The sequence below is a fragment of the Poromitra crassiceps genome (genome assembly GCF_964638095.1).
Source record: "Poromitra crassiceps genome assembly, chromosome: 15".
NCBI lineage: Eukaryota > Metazoa > Chordata > Actinopteri > Beryciformes > Melamphaidae > Poromitra > Poromitra crassiceps.
The window spans coordinates 27,923,114-27,940,492 of NC_139634.1; the positions used below are offsets into that span (position 1 = coordinate 27,923,114).

The 17,379-nt window shown below is 45.1% G+C and overlaps 1 protein-coding gene across 1 annotated transcript in view; it reads left to right on the forward strand.

Moving 5' to 3' along the window:
- diaph2 (diaphanous-related formin 2) overlaps positions 1 to 17,379 on the forward strand; it is a 568,359-nt gene that overhangs the window by 129,145 nt on the left and 421,835 nt on the right. The window contains exons 9-11 of the mRNA XM_083651834.1: positions 730 to 828; positions 1,144 to 1,292; positions 2,232 to 2,359. Coding sequence (XP_083507960.1) covers positions 730 to 828; positions 1,144 to 1,292; positions 2,232 to 2,359 — 376 coding nt within the window. The remainder of the gene's footprint in view (positions 1 to 729; positions 829 to 1,143; positions 1,293 to 2,231; positions 2,360 to 17,379) is intronic.

Here is a 17,379-nt window from a genome sequence, read left to right on the forward strand (position 1 = left end):
ATAGCTACTCTGCTGTGTTTGTTATGTACAGGCCTTGCTTGAAAAATCACCTTCACCTGCTGAAAGAGGAATTCTGCTCTTCTGGGCCCATCGCTTGTCAGCATAGCCCTTTGAACCAATCTCTTGAAGTCTATAGGAAGGGTGCAACTGTCAGCGTTTCAGAGTGCACGGGCGTCGGGCAATTACCAGTTGTGAGTGGTATATGTTTGGGACGCATATCAAAGTTTTGGCATGCGTATTATCCTTCTTGATCTCCATTTGTGAACTCTGTGTTACTGAGCCCTCTCCATTCCTCGCTCCACAAGTTTGCTCTCATCACCATGTTTTCCAGCCACCGCGGAAATCCCAGGGTATCAAACCTTTAGGTTTTGATATTTCCAACAGCCGTCCTCCCCCCCTCACAGGCTCGCTCTCACCCCTTGTTGGTGGAGTGGAATTTGAATAAATGAGATGGAGAGGAAACGGTGTGCTGCTGTATTCTGGCATCAACACAGACTGGGCAGCATCTCGCCCTGTCCTATTCCTCTGTGACCTGCTAGGATCAACAGGGAGGAATGGATAGATGGAGGGAGGGACGGATGGATGGAAGAATGAAGGGATGTCATTACCAAGCCTTACCCCAGGGTTTAGCAGTTCACTGCAGAGGTTAACTGGTTTGGCTGCTCCGCACCAGTTGGCATGACTACCATTTCCCAGGGCACTGTTTGGCCCCCCTCCTGGTATTCTCAGCGGTCCGCCGTGCGGCCGCCATTCGGAGGGTGGCCATCGGAGGCGCCCCCGTTGTGCTGAATCAAGTGGCGAGGAGGAAGCTGCGTTACCCATCCATCTGTTGCTGTTGTCTGCTCTCATGAGACCACAATTTCCTCCTAAACATGAGAGATCACTCGCAGCATAGCGCCGGTTGTAAAACAGCATGACACTCTTTTCGGGGGAAAAGGTCTAGAAATAATATTACAGTGTAAGAGCAATCATAATAAAACTCCCCATCTCTCTTTTATGACTCTCCAATAAGTGAGTTGTTTCTGCATCTCAGAAGTGAATGGAGAACGGGGAGGGAATGCGCCACACAAAGCAGGCAGGCAGGGGCTCTGCTCTTTGATAAATGTCTCTATCTCCAGGCATTAGGTGTGCTATTTTTCATAGCGGGCCCGTCGGCCATGCTGCAGAGAGCCTGGGCCTCACGTGCGCATTCGTGCACGGCACCACACTCCTGCGAGAGGGTGGCTAATCCAGGCCGAGTGTCTGTGGGGGCGAGCGTGGAGCGCTGCCAGCGCAGCCGAAAGGTCACACCTGTCAGAGGTGGGAGGCGGAAAAAAGAGGACAGGAAAAGGAAGCCAACACTGTAGTGGCCTCTGCCTGGGAGAGGTACGGCGTTATCGTGTCTCAAATCCTTTAGAAAACCAGACACACATGCAGATACACACATTCACACACACACACACACACACACACACACACACATAGACACACATCTGACAAGACAAGTGGCTGTTATAGGAATAATTACATTTCTGCTCCTTTCATCCTTGTTTCTCGCTGCAGCGCTGGATTGAAACGGCGATGTCTTCATTCCACATTTTGTGCAGGTTGAGCCATTTAATGAATTCACCCAAGGTCACACTTTATGTTCCCTCTACACCTGCTTTTTTTGGTATATTGAATGGCACTAGCGTTTTATTGCTACTAGCAATATTGATATAGTTCAGGCATATTGTATTTGCAATATCTCTCTAATTAATCTTCTGCTAATGGACTCCACCATAGTCTATAGCCCACTTTTTTTTTTTTTTATGATTTCTCTTTTACTCATTAGTGCAATCTAGATTGTCTTCTGCACCACAGAACCTGAACAGAGCTATTATCTTGATAGGTCTTGTTATTAGTCTTAACTGTTTTTTGTGCTACTATACTGCTGAAGGCCCCTCCCATTTTCCTCCAAATGGTTTGATGTAGTACCTCTATCTGTCCACCTATCTCTATCCATTCATCTATGGATCAATGTGAATGCCTGTCTGTCTAATTATCCATCATCCATCTTGTGCATAACTGTATGTGTGCCTGACGGAGGGCTGAGTTACTGTCCCCTCAGACGTGTGCTTCCCCTCTCTCTGCTCTGCTCTGCTCTGCTCTGCTCCTCTTCCCCTTTCTCTTCTCTTCTCTGTCATGCTCCTCTTCCCCTTTCTCTTCTCTTCTCTTCTCTTCTCTGTCATGCTCCTCCATTGGCATGATAGCAGTGCTCCTGGCTGCTCTTCTCTTCTCTGTCATGCTCCTCCGTTGGCATGATAGCAGTGCTCCTGGCTGCACCTCAGCACCGGCTAGGCAGCATGCCACGGCTCGGCCATCAGCCTCCATTCAACAGGCAAATTAATCTTGCTTTGTTGGAGTCGTCAAGTCCAACCTGGGAGAGAGTTCCTTCAGCCGCTGCTCTGCTGATGCAGGTGCTTTCTCTCAAGTCGAGAGCCGTTAAAGATCTCTCCATCTGTTATTAGGCAGGGCCCGGGCGGGCACACACCTTGATGAATAGCTATTTCCACTGCCATTGAGTGGGACCGCAGGCCCTCTCAATGGAGACCAAGTAACGCTGCGGATATTAGAAGAAAGGGCTTTTGTTTCCCCGGACCTCCGTGTGAATGTGCCCAATAAGGCTTGATTACAAGAAGCCCTTTAAGTTCAACACACACACATAGAAATACATAAATCATGCCTGGTGTCAAGTGTTCTGCTTCTCATTTTCTGTCTCCGCCCCCCCTCTCTCTCTCTCTTTATCTCATTCTCTTTCTTGCTCAATCTATTTCTCTCTATGTACACACGCGCGCGCACACATGCACGCACACGCACACACACACACACACACACACACACACACACACACACACACACACACACACACACACACACACACACACACACACCAGTGTTTCCCTTTGGATGATGGAGTTGTAGCAGCAGTGAAAGCGTGTGTGCAAGAATTTCTTTGCACAAAACATTTATTTTGCTTGCAAAGCGTGCCCTGCCTAGTCCTGTCCTGTCTGAGATGTAGTCAGTACAATTGTATTTGGCAATAGGGATCTACAGTATTCCTATAATATTCCTACTAGAGCCCCACCGATATATCGGTCCACCGATATTATCGGCCGATATTGGCCGATAACCGATATATCGTATCGGCCGATATTGCCGATATTTTTTTATTTTGTATTTTTTAAGTTATAGACAGCATGTTGTGTGTATTTGATCTTTTTTCTTAACTCAAGTTACATTTTATATTTGTTCTATTTGTGTTTTTCTATTTCTAGTTATTTATAATTATTAAATTCCCAGTGAAGTTTACTGTTTCATTGCATTGATGTCATTTTGGACAATAAAGTTTATTGATAAGCTGTAAAATATCCTCGCTACATTACATATCTCAAGTCATGTCAAGTCATATCTTTCTCAAGTGTTTGATATTTGAGGGAACATTGCAAAAAAAAAAAGTGTAATATAATGTGTATATGGAATATCTGCCGGTATATCAATATCGGAATCTTTTTACTCCCTAATATCGGTATCGGCATCGGCCTCAAAAATCCAGTATCGGTCGGGCTCTAATTCCTACAGTATTCCTATAATATCCCTTTAGTATTTTTTACAGTGATAATTCAGCAACAGGGGGGCCGCCGCTGCTGAATGCTTACTGTATAGGGGAAACACTGCGCACACACACACAAACATACCCCCCCTTCCCGCCACACACACACACACGAAATGTGTTTCTCATCCAATACAGATCACCCCTCTCACCCTTATCTGTTAGCTGTGCTGTCTGTGTGATGAGAAGATAATCTCTCAGTATGGCTTTTTCATGGGAAGATATTTCATAGATCATGTTTTTCTTCTGATGGGGCAGCGCTAGACAATTTGAAATCCTATTTATCTAGCTAACGGGGAAGAGGAGAGGAAATGTATCTGTGTTATTAGAGATGAGACGACCCCAATACAGACATGAGAGGGAGATCAAAGCTGACCGCCCTTTGCAAATAATAACCAAATCGAATGTAGCCAACCCACGGGTTTGATGCTCAGGGAAAGCACATCTTTTCTTAGCTTTATGAGTATGTGTGTTTGTTGTGTGCGTGTGCACGCGCGCCTGTGTATATGTGGGTATTATTTGTGCGCATGTGTGCTTACCTGGTCGGAGCAAACTGTCTAGTCCCATTTACAATCCTGTCCACGCTGAGGGTCACTACTCTGTTCAAATACAAACATGGACACACACTCAAATACACACACGCGCGCACACACGCACGCACGCACGCACACACACACACACACACACACACACACACACACACACACACACACACTCGTACCAGCCATTCAGCTCCTGGCAAGGCCCATCACCCGTCTCCCACAGGACTAGCATTGTCGTAAATCATGCTTGTCCCCTCCATCAGCATCTGTCCACAGACACCGTGTAGGGACTGGACATCATTAATGTCCCCGCCAAATCCTGTTTACCTGAGCCCAGTTTTTGTCCTCCGTCATTGTACATATTTTTCTTCCTCTGCCTTTTGTCATTTCATTCACATTCTTGGCAGTTTGTCCTCGGGTTAGAGAGGCGGAGCAGAGAATGATGGGTTGCTGGTTTAGTATTTGGCACTGTTAAGAGTGTACAATATTCCAGCTGCACAGGTTAACTACAGTACTCAGCACCTGAAAGGAAAGCTCTAAACTGCACCATGGGGTCACATGTGCAGTTCTAGTGTGGCAGGCTGTGTGGGTGTGTGTTTTGGATACTTTGTACAATATTCAGGAAGAGAGAAGGGAAAATTGTCTGTCTGTATGTCTGTATGTCGGTGTGCGTGTCATTCGTATATCTCGAGAACTTGGCGGGTGTGTTGCTGGGGACCCCGAGGTCATGCAGTGTCGTATTTTGTGCATTTTAGACATGTGCCACATAACGTCAATATTAATAAACCTTGAATAAACAACAGAAACAGTGCTCTGTGCAGCAGCAGGGCAAACAACAGACAAGATATCGGCAAGTTAGACAGACAAACCATGACAGTTTGCCCCATTCCGAAGTCCCCACATTATGCATTGAGCTCAAAGTTAACTTCACGACATTAACTTGCATTCGTTATAAAGTGCAAAGATGACTCCTGCAGTGATCTTTCTGCATGTCTGACCATCTTCCAGCAACTTTCCCTCAGCACTCTTATAAAAAAACAAAATACGACCACACTTCAGACTTAGTCGAAGGCTGAGAAATCTCTGGAGTGCTGTCACTGCCTTCTGCCATATTTTCACTGACCAAAACAAACTCGCGCTGCATGCTGCGCCTGCGTGCCTCCATCTGGGAAACTGACTAGCTTTGATTGATGCTGGGCAGTATTTACTGTGTTTTTCATAGTGCGCTCGTCAAACACGCCCCCCCCCCCCCCCACACACACTTTTTTTCTGTTATTTAATTAAGATATACATACTGAACTGCAAAAATCTTTACTAAATTGCCATACTACCAAACTGACACTTGAGGTGTACAGAGAGGTCTTAGGGTAAGGAGACTATCAGAACATATAGTGTCTGTTGCTACTACAAAATGCTATGAGGGCCATATGGCATTATGGTTCAAGATGCTCAGATAATTTTGCACAGACTAAAAGGTGCTAAACTTGATCCTTTGGATGTAGAGTGGCGTCCAGTACAGCAGATTTTGAGGAGATATTCCATTTGTACATCGATTCCATTCATTAAATATAAAAATGTAAATTTTATTGGTCAAATGTCAATATTAGACAAAAAGAATTGTACTACACCCATTGCCATCCATTTAACAAGGACTGTGCCTTTTACCCACAGCCCAGTTTAGAAACAAGTTAAAATTCCCACCAGCCTCTTTAGAAACAGGTACAAAACTGTTTTGAGCTCTTCTAAAGGCCATGGCACACCAATCAAACATTCTCCAACAAACACCAACAAACAAGAACAGACAATTGTCTGTGAATGTTGGCAGATGTTGGAGATTGTTTGAAAGCATGGCACACCGACCAAACATATTCAGCACAACAGTTGTTCTAATTTCAGCCAAATGGTGGCGGTAATGCAACAATAACTATGCCAACTGCCGTAAAACCACAAAGAAGAAGAAGCTGACCAAATGCGATTAGCGTTTATGGTGGATTTGCGATTGTGATTGCGATATAATAAACAAGAGGTATCTAGGGATGTGCCGGCATGAGTTTTTTGATGGTATGATTGGACAAAAATGCCACGGTTTCACGTATCACAGACTAAAATACATGAAATATGTTACAATTTAAAATATATTAAAACTAAATAAATAAAACAATTTGAAATAAAATTATCATTACAAAAAAATAAAACATTTTGAGACATTTGCCTGTCCCACACATGTAAAAAAGAAACACCAGAAAAATATAAACTGCACTGTGTTACAGGCAGCACATAGAAGATGGCTCAGACTGGCAAAGTTAGTTACATGTCTGTCGAATAATACAATGATACACCCGTTTATTTATTTTGTAGCGACAGATGGCCTTAAACGCCACACTCACGTCACGCTTCTTGAGAGAGGGAGGTAACGTGCTTCTTTCTGCAGACTTTATCAAGGGACCATGAAGGCATCATGTGACAGGCTAGCTAGGAGCCTGGGAGGTGCTGCTGCTGGCAGCCGACAGTGTTTTCTCTGCTATCAACATTGTTAATCTCGTTATATTCTTCATCACAGCGGGTCATTACCCACTGTGCACTTAATCGCGCACTAGTTCTGCATAAGCACCTGCAGCTCTCTCCTTATTTTACTGACGTTCACTAATCACACGGCTGTTTACATGCGTTTCTGAACGGCTAGCTAGTTATGTTATGTTCTCTCTCTGCCTCTCGGTAAGATATAATGACGTAACCGTGCTGCGCATAACATTACTTATTTGCGGGAGTGCATGGGATAAGTCTCCCGCTAGTGTTGATGCCCAGTGTGATGGCACATGGCAGAGAAACGTGTGTTTGCTGCGTCGCGTGTAACGTTAGTAGAGGAGGCTCTGACCAGACGACCGCGAACAGCGAACACCGAACAAGCACGGATTGAACATGTTGAATCCGGGCGAACATCACCGAACATCGTCGAACACGAACAGACAAGGACAGACAGCTATGGCACACCAAACGAACATTTGTCTTTGTTCGTGTTTGTTCGTGTTTGTTTGTGTTTGTTTGAGAATGTTCGTTTGGTGTGCCATGGGCTTTACTGTACAAGCTAAATCAAACACGGTTTTAATGATAATTCAAATTTGAAAATGTATTACTAACCGTCAGGTATCTTTTCATGGTTTATCATTAAACCGGTAAGCGTTCCATCCCTAGTGTGCAGTTGTGCACGAAACCTGAATCAACTTATCATTAAGTCAACAAAGCCAATTGAAGCGCTGTTTGTCTTACCTGTTGGGATTAGTTGTTTGAGAGGTCAACTAACCCAGACCTTGTATAGCCTTCACATGTTTCCCCTATGTATGTTTTATATAATACGTTAGTTGCTTACAGAGAGGCTTGGGGAAGGAGGAAGGAGCATGATGACGTGAACACACCACATCAGAGAACAGCTTCAGTACTGCTGCTTATTATTTATCCATTATTTCAGCATTGTTTCCATTTTTCCCTCACCTCTTTTGTCGTCCTTTTCTAAACTTTCTCTCTGGGCTTCAGAGGCAAACTCCCAGGGCTGGAAACACAAGTACAGAGTATAGAGGGTTCATTAGGCCTTCACAATGCAATCAATGCAACAGAGAGCAGAGTGAAAAGCTAAATGAGATCCACTGTGACTTCACCTGCGTAACGGCTGGCTTGTTAACCCCCTCGTCCGCCACACGGGGCCTGTGTGGCAGTGCTTCACCTGACTTTGCCTCGCCAGCTCTTTTCTCTCATTCTTCTATGTTTCATCCTGCATGCTATTCTGCAAATGTGACTCATTTACCAGCCTTTTGCACACAAAGCGCCTCATGTCTCGCTGCTCTCCAGGAACTTTCGGGACCATATCGAACCGCGGACTGACCTTGGATTGATTGGCGAGAGGTTGGAGTGCAGTGCATTACCTTGAAAGCAGTGTGGCTGAGTCTGTGTAAGGGCTCGTTATTAAGTTGACTTGGTTTGGAGGAGGAAAATCCATACGTCTCCTTAATGATCTTGTTTCCGTCGGGACTTCTACACACAAAAGACAGCTGTCCATTAGCCGTCTTTCACTCATACGCTGTACAGCACTCATGTGCAGACTTGTGCTTGTTTTTCATGCTAAAGAAGCCATCTTTACAATAAGCCAATGCCATACTGTACATAGTCTTTTGTTCTTACAAGTAGACACATCACTTGAGACCGCTCTCTGCAGCTATAGTGTGCAGTCTGTGCACTAAATCTTTCTTACTTTATTCCCACTCTCTTTTCTCTGACTTTCAGTGAGCTGGCTGACATCTGCTCCTATCTCTATAGATGTGTCATTGAAATTCAGTGCAGACATCAGTCCTGCAAAGCACTGGGATAATGGCTTAGAGGAATATTCCAGCACTACACCACACACACAAAACACACACACACACACACACACACACACACACACACACACACACACACACACACACACACACAAACATAGTCAGAAACGTGCATGTACATACACACCCAGACACACAAGTATACTGATATACGTATTACGTACACACGCACACGCACACGCACACGCACACACACACACACACACACACACACACACACACACACACACACACACACACACACACACACACACACACACACACACACACAGCAGAATGCTCCAAACTTGTGATTCAAGCATTACAGCATTCCCTCTTGTCTGTCATTAATTAGCTCTGGCATAATTGGCCTTTAGTTAAATATGCAGAGAAAAGTAGATCACGCTATTAAATAAGATGGTGATGAAGTCAACTGAGTGAGATTCCTGTACAATGTGTGACTGTGGCACCTCCACTACAGTATGTGTTTGTATTCAGTACAGGTGGGTTGCTTCTGCACTGGGCTGTAAAAATACACTTTCTCTGCCCAAACAAGTTGCTGCAGCTATGGAAATCGATAGGGCAAGGTTACAGCTGTGACCTCCAAGTATCGAGAAACTCATGCCAGGTCCCAACTTCAGCCTCTTTTAGGAACAGATTATTCTGTCAGAACCCTGAGGGAATAACCGGAAGAGAGGGGGGAATGCTTCCAAATTCAGCAAAATCTATTGCTCCCTAAATTTAGCTTCAGTCCTTTAAGCATCAGTGAATAAGGCCACTGGAGTCTCTGATAAACATTGCACATTTACTACCCTTTCATTATTGAGTATGGGACCCCCCCTTCTATGTCAAGCTAAAGGTTCAAAACTTGATTTGACTCATACTAACAACAACAACAACAACAACAACAACGATGCATCAATTTGTATTTGATGGATTAGTGTATCTCTCATTGTTATCACTGTTAGAAAAAGTTTTTGAGTCATTGCTTTCTGTAGCTTTGCCAAACCTCTCCATTCCACTGTGTTGCACATATAATTTCTAAAAAGAGCTCTTTGATGTGCAAATATTGTATTGGTATATTCATTTGCCATCATCTGCCCCTCTCTGCTGCCCCCTGTGTCCGGGATTTAATTGTATTGATCAGTAAACAGCCTCAAGTTGTTTTCTAACAGGTGGTCTTTTCTCTTTCTGCTTTTCTCATCATTGGCAACTAACATTTCACACTTTTGTTTCTGGATGGTTGTCTTGGCTGTTCTGGGATCTATCATGCTTCATTTACATTACTACTAGTGCAGTGCCTGTTTACTCACTATCTTGGACTTTCATGCCTCTGCATGGAAGGATTTATGACATCACGGATGAGGTCACAATGTCTATGACAGAAGTCCCGTGTTCTGAGCGTGCTCAGTTAAGATGGTTTTGACTTTCGTCACAAACCCGTGTTCTGAGCATGCTTTGCAACTAAACGGCTGCAACTATGCCTTCATGTGACCTTTATGTGACCTTGTGATGTCATAATTTATACAAATGTATGCACATTTATGCAAGAAATGCAGGAAAACCCTGTTCCAATCGGTCGAATCGTACAAAATTCGGCACTGCACTTCGCAGGGTCGACAGCAGCGCCCCCGCCCCAATTCGGAGTCGATGGGACAACAGTTATCGAGCTACACAAAGGACACACATACACGCACGTACGCACACACACACACACACACACACACACACACACACACACACACACACACACACACACACACACACACACACACACACATTCCTCTTCTTTTCAGCAGGCAGGTTGAGTTTTCTTTCGTCTTCAGGCTCTTCTGACTTTCAGTCCAGGTCAGCCAGACACAAGGTAAACTTGGTACAGTGCAGTTTGGGTTGGAGCAGCATGGTGATACTCCACTCCCCCAGTCGTCCACGCCTGTATTCACTATCATTGCAGAAGGCTTTCAGATGCTATTAGAGATTTCATTGATGATGCTCTACTGCAGGTCAACTCTCTGTGGGAGGAAGTAAGCCAAGCCAGCGTGCTGACGGAGCCTATTGCTCTGCTCTCCCCTTGTCTATATCTGGCACCGCCAGCAGGGCAGACACGTTCGAGGCGGACTGTGTGCGTGTGCATGTGCGTGTGTGTGTGTGTGTGTGTGTGTGTGTGTGCGTGCGTGCGTGCGCCCCCGTGCGTGCGTGTGTGTGTGTGTGTGTGTTTATGTGTGTTTGTGTGTACACCCGTGTGTGTGTTTGTTGTACTCTGCAAAGCTTGAACTGGCTGGCTAGGTCAGGCTAAAGGTACAGGTTTCAAAGGGACTGGAGGTCAGCCACTTCACAGAGGTAAACACAGCCATCCTTGTTGTTAGTCAGGTTAGGGTCAAGGTGGAGGCATCATAAACAGGTTCACTTTAACTCGACTTTGACTTTGACTTTCACATTGATTTAAGTGGTAAAGAAGAAAACCGCTGCAGGATGAAATCTTTTTTCTTTTTTCCATCATTATTTTTAGAGCACTTCAGTTGCCATATTACACACGACGCTGAAACCAGGAATGTCTTTTCATAGCCCTCTGAAAGAGATGCAGCACTGCTAATTATATTGGATGTATGCCGTGCTTTTTGTCATTTGAAGTTTCTTATATCTCTTGCATCACTCAAAAGCATGCAGTTTGTAAGGATATACCAAGGAGGAACATTTTATCGTTGATGTAGCCTGCAACAAAGACAAAGTGTAATTTAGTCGTCTGTCTAGACCTCTAGTCTTTGCTGACAGGGCTTAATTGTTAAAAGAACATGTTTTTTGTTCTTTGGAAATTGTCGTCTTTGAAAGCGTTGATGTATAAAGTCATATGAGGCTCTCTCTGTTAGGCATAAAAGCATTCTTTATTCATTACGCTATGATGAGTGAATTCCACACACAAAACAAAATGTACAGAAGCTTGCTACCTTTTGTGTTCTGTTTGAAAGTTTAAAACCCATTTATAAGAACATAGCCTCTTTATCAAAACATATCCCTGTATCCATTCCGCCTATGAATAAATGAATGTAATATCTATTCATCCCCCACGGTTCAGCTGCCCCCCTTTTTTTATTTTTTCTAACACACACACACACACACACACACACACACACACACCTGATCGAGCCCAATGATCCTGCTTGTGGTCTTGACCATGCGCTGCAGGCATGATTTTGGACACGCATGTTACCAAAGGTGCAGATTGGACTCGAGCATTCATGCATTTGGACTCAGAAGTTGGAGATGAGGACTTGGACTTGTTAATTGAGACTTTTTTGTTCGTTTCTTTGTAATAGGCCCTAATAATTTGGCATAAACTATTGATAGCTATTAATACGTGACATGTTTAAATTTTGTGCAAGGGCAGGCATGTGTGTTCCACCTACCTGCAGATTCACGCTCATGTTCAGTAAATGAAGCATCGCATTAGTTCACGCAGGACACGGAAGTCATAGGCTATGCCCCAGCTGACAGCCCTCTGATTGGATCAGGCGGTCAATTTAAATATGGCTCCCTCACACTGGTCTTTGCTACTCTAAGCCCTTGTTCACACAGGACGCCGAATGTAAGCAGAACTGAAGTTTGAAGCAGGTACAAGTTGAACGTACCCCTTACCGTTCACACAAGACGCCTTCTCTTTTCCTTTTAGCGCCTATTCTCGCGCCTTGAAGCCGCCCACAACTCCCATTGACTTCATGCCTGGCTTCACGCGTCACGCTTGGAAAATCGGCGTCAATCCTGAGCGATGGCTTCAGCAAGGCGTCAGCGTGGCCAGCGTGCGGGTGGTGTGAACGGCTTCGTCTGTTAACAAGGACACCGAAATGAAACTTGTGGGTTCAGCGTTGGTACAGCTTCGGTTGAGCGTTGCTTCGGCGTACTGTGTGAACGGAGGCTAATGCTGCCACACACATTGCTGCTGCTGCTGGCAAAGCTTTGCCTCCACCACCCCAGCCTCCACCTTTCTAGTTCAGAGTCTGCATGGCTCAAAGGTTAAACTTGTATTCATTGTCTTGCTTTGGGCTCACTCTTGTATCCCCATGGGGGATTCTGCATTGTGCTCCCTGATTATCTTAGCATGCTGCTTGGCTAATCCAAGTAGCATCTTCTGTAAAGAGCAGAGCCATCAGCGCCAAACATAACTGTATTTACATTTGTTGCAATAAATGGATACATCTGACTGAACTCTGGATTCAGACTCTGATTCAGGTAGTTGGGACTCATCGCAGGCTCCTCTTTGGTGCACACACACACACACACACACACACACACACACACACACACACACACACACACACACACACACACACACACACTGCCTTCTGTTCCTTACAAATTGAAAACTGTGCATTTATTTTGAAGCAGTTCACAGCCCGGTCTCCCATTGTTTCTTTCTGTTATGTTTTCACTCTCTCTCTGTTGTGGTCAACTTGTTTGTGCACACAAGATGTAATGCCAGTTGTCTGATTATATTGTAATTGTGTCCGTGTTTGTTTTCAGCAAGTTTGAGTTGGCCAGACATAAGAGAATAAAGCTACACAACATATAGTTTGTTTTCAGAGTATACAGTAGTGTGCAGGGAATCTATAGAAGAAGGATAACAAAAAGAAGCCCCTGGTGTGTAAAAAGAAAAGTGCAAATATATCTTCCTGGCTGTCGCCCAGGGTTCAAACAACCTCCCTAAAGACAGAGTGAGGCAGAGAGACAGACAGATCAGAGAGAGAGAATGAAAAAAGGGCAGGAAAGGGAAGAAATGAGAGATGGCGGAGGGATAGAAAGGGGTGAACTTGCTTGGCCGCATGGCCTGGTGGGAAATCCCCCACTGAGCCGGGAGCCCTGCGCCCTGGCTAGATGAAATGTCTTATCTGCCGGCAGCAGGGCTCCGTCCTTTAAGTAGGCCGAGAGAAACCTCATTGTCCGGCCAGCCAGCATCTCAACTGATCCGTGTCGCGTGTTCCAAATGACCTTTAGCACTGCTGCCACAGACACACGCCAAAATGCGACACTGTATTCAATGTAGCTTTGCACCTTTATATAACGCCTATTCTATTTGTGTGTATGTGTGCCTGTGTACTATGTGCTCATATGGCAAACTTGTTACTTGTCTTTTGTAGTCATGTTAACAGCGCTGTTTATTGCTTGTGTGTATCAGAAGGGAAAGAGACGTGTGGCATTTTGTATCTACCTGACTGGACACGGTCATTTAGCCCTTGTTGTGGTATTCTTCCTCCCAACCTATCAGCAGCCCCTAACGAGCAGGAAATTAACTTATAACAGGCTATCATACTGCTTGATGTGCACTAATTGCCAAGATTGTATCTGTATTATTTCCAAAGACCAGTGGGGCGCTCTGGTAATTTTCATTAATCACACACAAAGCAGAAGTAATTGGATTTTTCATTATTCTCTAAAAAACATTTTCCATCTTAAGCATTTATTTAGGCCGGTGAAATCTTACCAATTACTTAACAAGAATAATCATATTGTAACCATTATGCATTTGAACATATTGCTGTTCTTTTCTTGAGTTTAAATCCTGCCAGCTCTTCCCTGCAAGTCCTCAACAATATAAAAGTCCAATGTAAAAAATATACCTCCCTCACTCTCCATTCATTCAATTATTTGCAAGTCCAGTCTGCAAGTTGTTGCTGTAAATTTGTCACCTTAGTCAGTTTCAATGGTCAAATAAAGGTGAAGCTTCTATATAGTGATACTTAGGGCCAAGGCCGTATCTAGCTATGGGCAGGGGTGGGCTGCGCCGCCTCGCCTGCCCTGTAGCTCGCCGAGCTGCCCCTGCAGCTTGGCCGCTGCTGCATCAGGTCACCCGCACAGGTGCTCTTTACACCCCCTGAAAGTTTCAGCCCGATCGCACGTAAAACGGCATAGCTGTGGCCGGCCAAAATTCTTGAAACAAACAGAGTCCATATTGCCAAATTTATAGATAGATAGATAGATAGATAGATAGATAGATAGATTGCTTAGTGCATTCTCACTCTTCTAAAAAATAAGGCTTGAAGAACTTGCCGACTTTCCCTATGTACAAGGTTCCATGCTCTTGCTTAAATGCCATATGGAAATCATTCTAGCATGGTAAGCTCATGCTGTGATGAATTAGTGACAGGTGTGTACTGTGTACACTACGATTGTCCACTTGCATCAATTGCTAATTATACCTCTTCAGCACGTAACACAGACAGAGATAAGAGAGTTTGGAAAAGATCATTAGGAAGATGCCATGAGTGTGTATATCCAGTAAGGCCCAATCCACTCCCCCACACTTGCAGAGTCCCCGGGAAGTCTGCAAGTCCTGAGGGCTGTCCAAATCCACACATTCATCCAGGCCACAAGGGGCCGGAAGCCACTTTCTGTAGCCCTCCAGACTCTCTGGAAGCTTGAGGTGCAAAATTCACTCATTAATTACCCATGCGTCATTGCAATACGGATGTGACGTTGTCGTTTTTATGTAGGCCAGAAATCATATTCGACCACATCATCACACAGAAATAGCCTATGTAGAAGTACAGGCCATAGACGTAAGCAAAAAGCATGTTATTTTTGCAGTCTTTAAGCCTGTCTATCAGCAGCTTTTTTATAGCCTTGCAGTCTCTCGCCCTCGCAGACTTGTCTTGATGACATCGAACACGTCACGGTGCGTACGACTGAAGTGCATGAGGGCTCAGTCCGCAAGTCCGGAGAGTGCGGGTGGACATTTGGATTGGGCATAAGAGAGAGAGAGAGTGTGTGTGTGTGTGTGTGTGAGAGAGAGAGAGAGAGAGAGAGAGAGATAGAGCGAGAGGTACTGTACAGAGATAGACTGAATGGGAGAAGCAGAGGCAATCAGCTATCTCCCTGCTCTAGCGTTCCAGACACGTTGCCGCCATGTGGCTTCCTGGTAAGCTGACAAAGACGCTGAATAATGTATCTATCAGTCTGGCTGAGTGCATGGAGCACTGGGCACTGAGGAAGCTGCCAGCTTGTTCTAGGCTCATTACAGGTGAGGATGACATGTCTCCCTGCCCTGCCCTCACAGCGTCGCCTCACTCCCATAGAGAATGGGAGACACAGGTGAGAGAGAAGGACGGGGTGAGCCTCGACACTCCCCTAACCCCCCCAAACTGAAACTGACAGACCTGCTGAAGTAATTGCTCCCAGCACTATTTTCTTTGGCAGGAAATACTGTTATCGACAAATAGGGGATGCAATAAGGAGGCAGGAGATGAGGCACTATAGGCTGTGGTCAGAAGGCCGCATCTGTCCTCTGCTGCTGTTGAGGTTGCGGTGTGTCCTGATGCTCTATCTCTTGACCCCCCTTCCTCTCTCTCTCTCTCTCTCTTTCTTTTGTCTCTATGTTTCTCCCTCACACTCTCTCTGCTTCTTTCACCTCTCACTTTTTATATCATACTCCTTTGTGGCGCACTACCCACACAACTTCTCCCTCTCTCTCTCTCTCTCTCTCTCTCTCTACCTCTCTCTCTCTCTCTGTCATCCCTCCATCCTCCCCTCCTCGTCTCTTGGGTCTCTTTTGGACCATTTTCCCCCGTTGACCATTTCTGTGAGCCGGAAGGGGAAAACTCAATTACCCAGTAGCCATCAGGTGCTGCCCCCAGTAGCCATCAGGCTAACCAACCCCCCCCCCCCCCCCCCCCCCCAAGCCCAGCCCCAATTGTTGCTGTGCTGCCACTGTGGTGGTGTAATGTTGATATCATCCCAAAGGATCCCATTGATTTGGGCTAGGGTCATTAAGCAGCAGTTTATGGTCAGTGTCTTGGGTTTCCAGAGGTCAGAGCAAACTGTACAGTGAAACCAGAGCTCAAGCCTTTCTGGACATGGTGGTATGTCTGATGGGAACTGCTGAGAGGAAAGAAGATAAATAAAAAATATTAGATGTACTTGTCTCACACTCACACTGCACTGTATTATCCAGGAAATGTTTTGAAAATAGAATGGACTAAATGGCCATGTTTGGTTGGATACAAGATACTTATATAATTAAAGTTAAAGTGTTTTGGTGGTTTTCACCACTTTGCATACAAGCAGTGGTGGATGAAGTACCTGAAAGCCACACTTACTGTCATTCAAAGTACAGATATATTACCAGGAAATGACTTTTGTAGAAGTTAAACTCACCTATTAGAATATTACTTGAGTAAAGGTCTTAAACTATCATCTTTACTTCAGTATCAAACATAATTTCCCGATAGTAAATGTACTGTATTGAATGTAAAAGTCCTGTAAAATCCTGAAAAGCACCTCCCCAGTCGAATAAAGTTGAAAATATTGCTTTATGCCTACTTACGGTAACCCAGGCAACGCCGGGTGCATTGCTAGTAGCACATAAACAAGTGCAAACCTTTGAGCCCACAGCGCAGTGGTGTGACGCCACCACCCCCTTACCCCTGTTGTGTCACCAGCCTTGTTCCTTCTCCTCCTCTCTCTCTCCTCTGCTCTCTCTCTCCTATGCTCTCTCTCTCTCTCTCTCTCCTCTTCTCTCTCTCTCCTCTGATCTCTCTCTCCTCTGCTCTCTCTCTCCTCTGCTCTCTCTCTCCTATGCTCTCTCTCTCTCTCTCTCTCTCCTCTGCTCTCTCTCTCTCCTCTGATCTCTCTCTCTCCTCTGCTCTCTCTCTCCTATGCTCTCTCTCTCTCTCCTCTCCTCCTCTCTCTCTCCTCTGCTCTCTCTCTCTCTCTCTCCTCTGCTCTCTCTCTCTCTCCTCTGATCTCTCTCTCTCCTCTGCTCTCTCTCTCCTATGCTCTCTCTCTCTCCTCTCCTCCTCTCTCTCTCCTCTGCTCTCTCTCTCCTATGCTCTCTCTCTCTCTCTCTCTCTCTCTCTCTCCTCTGATCTCT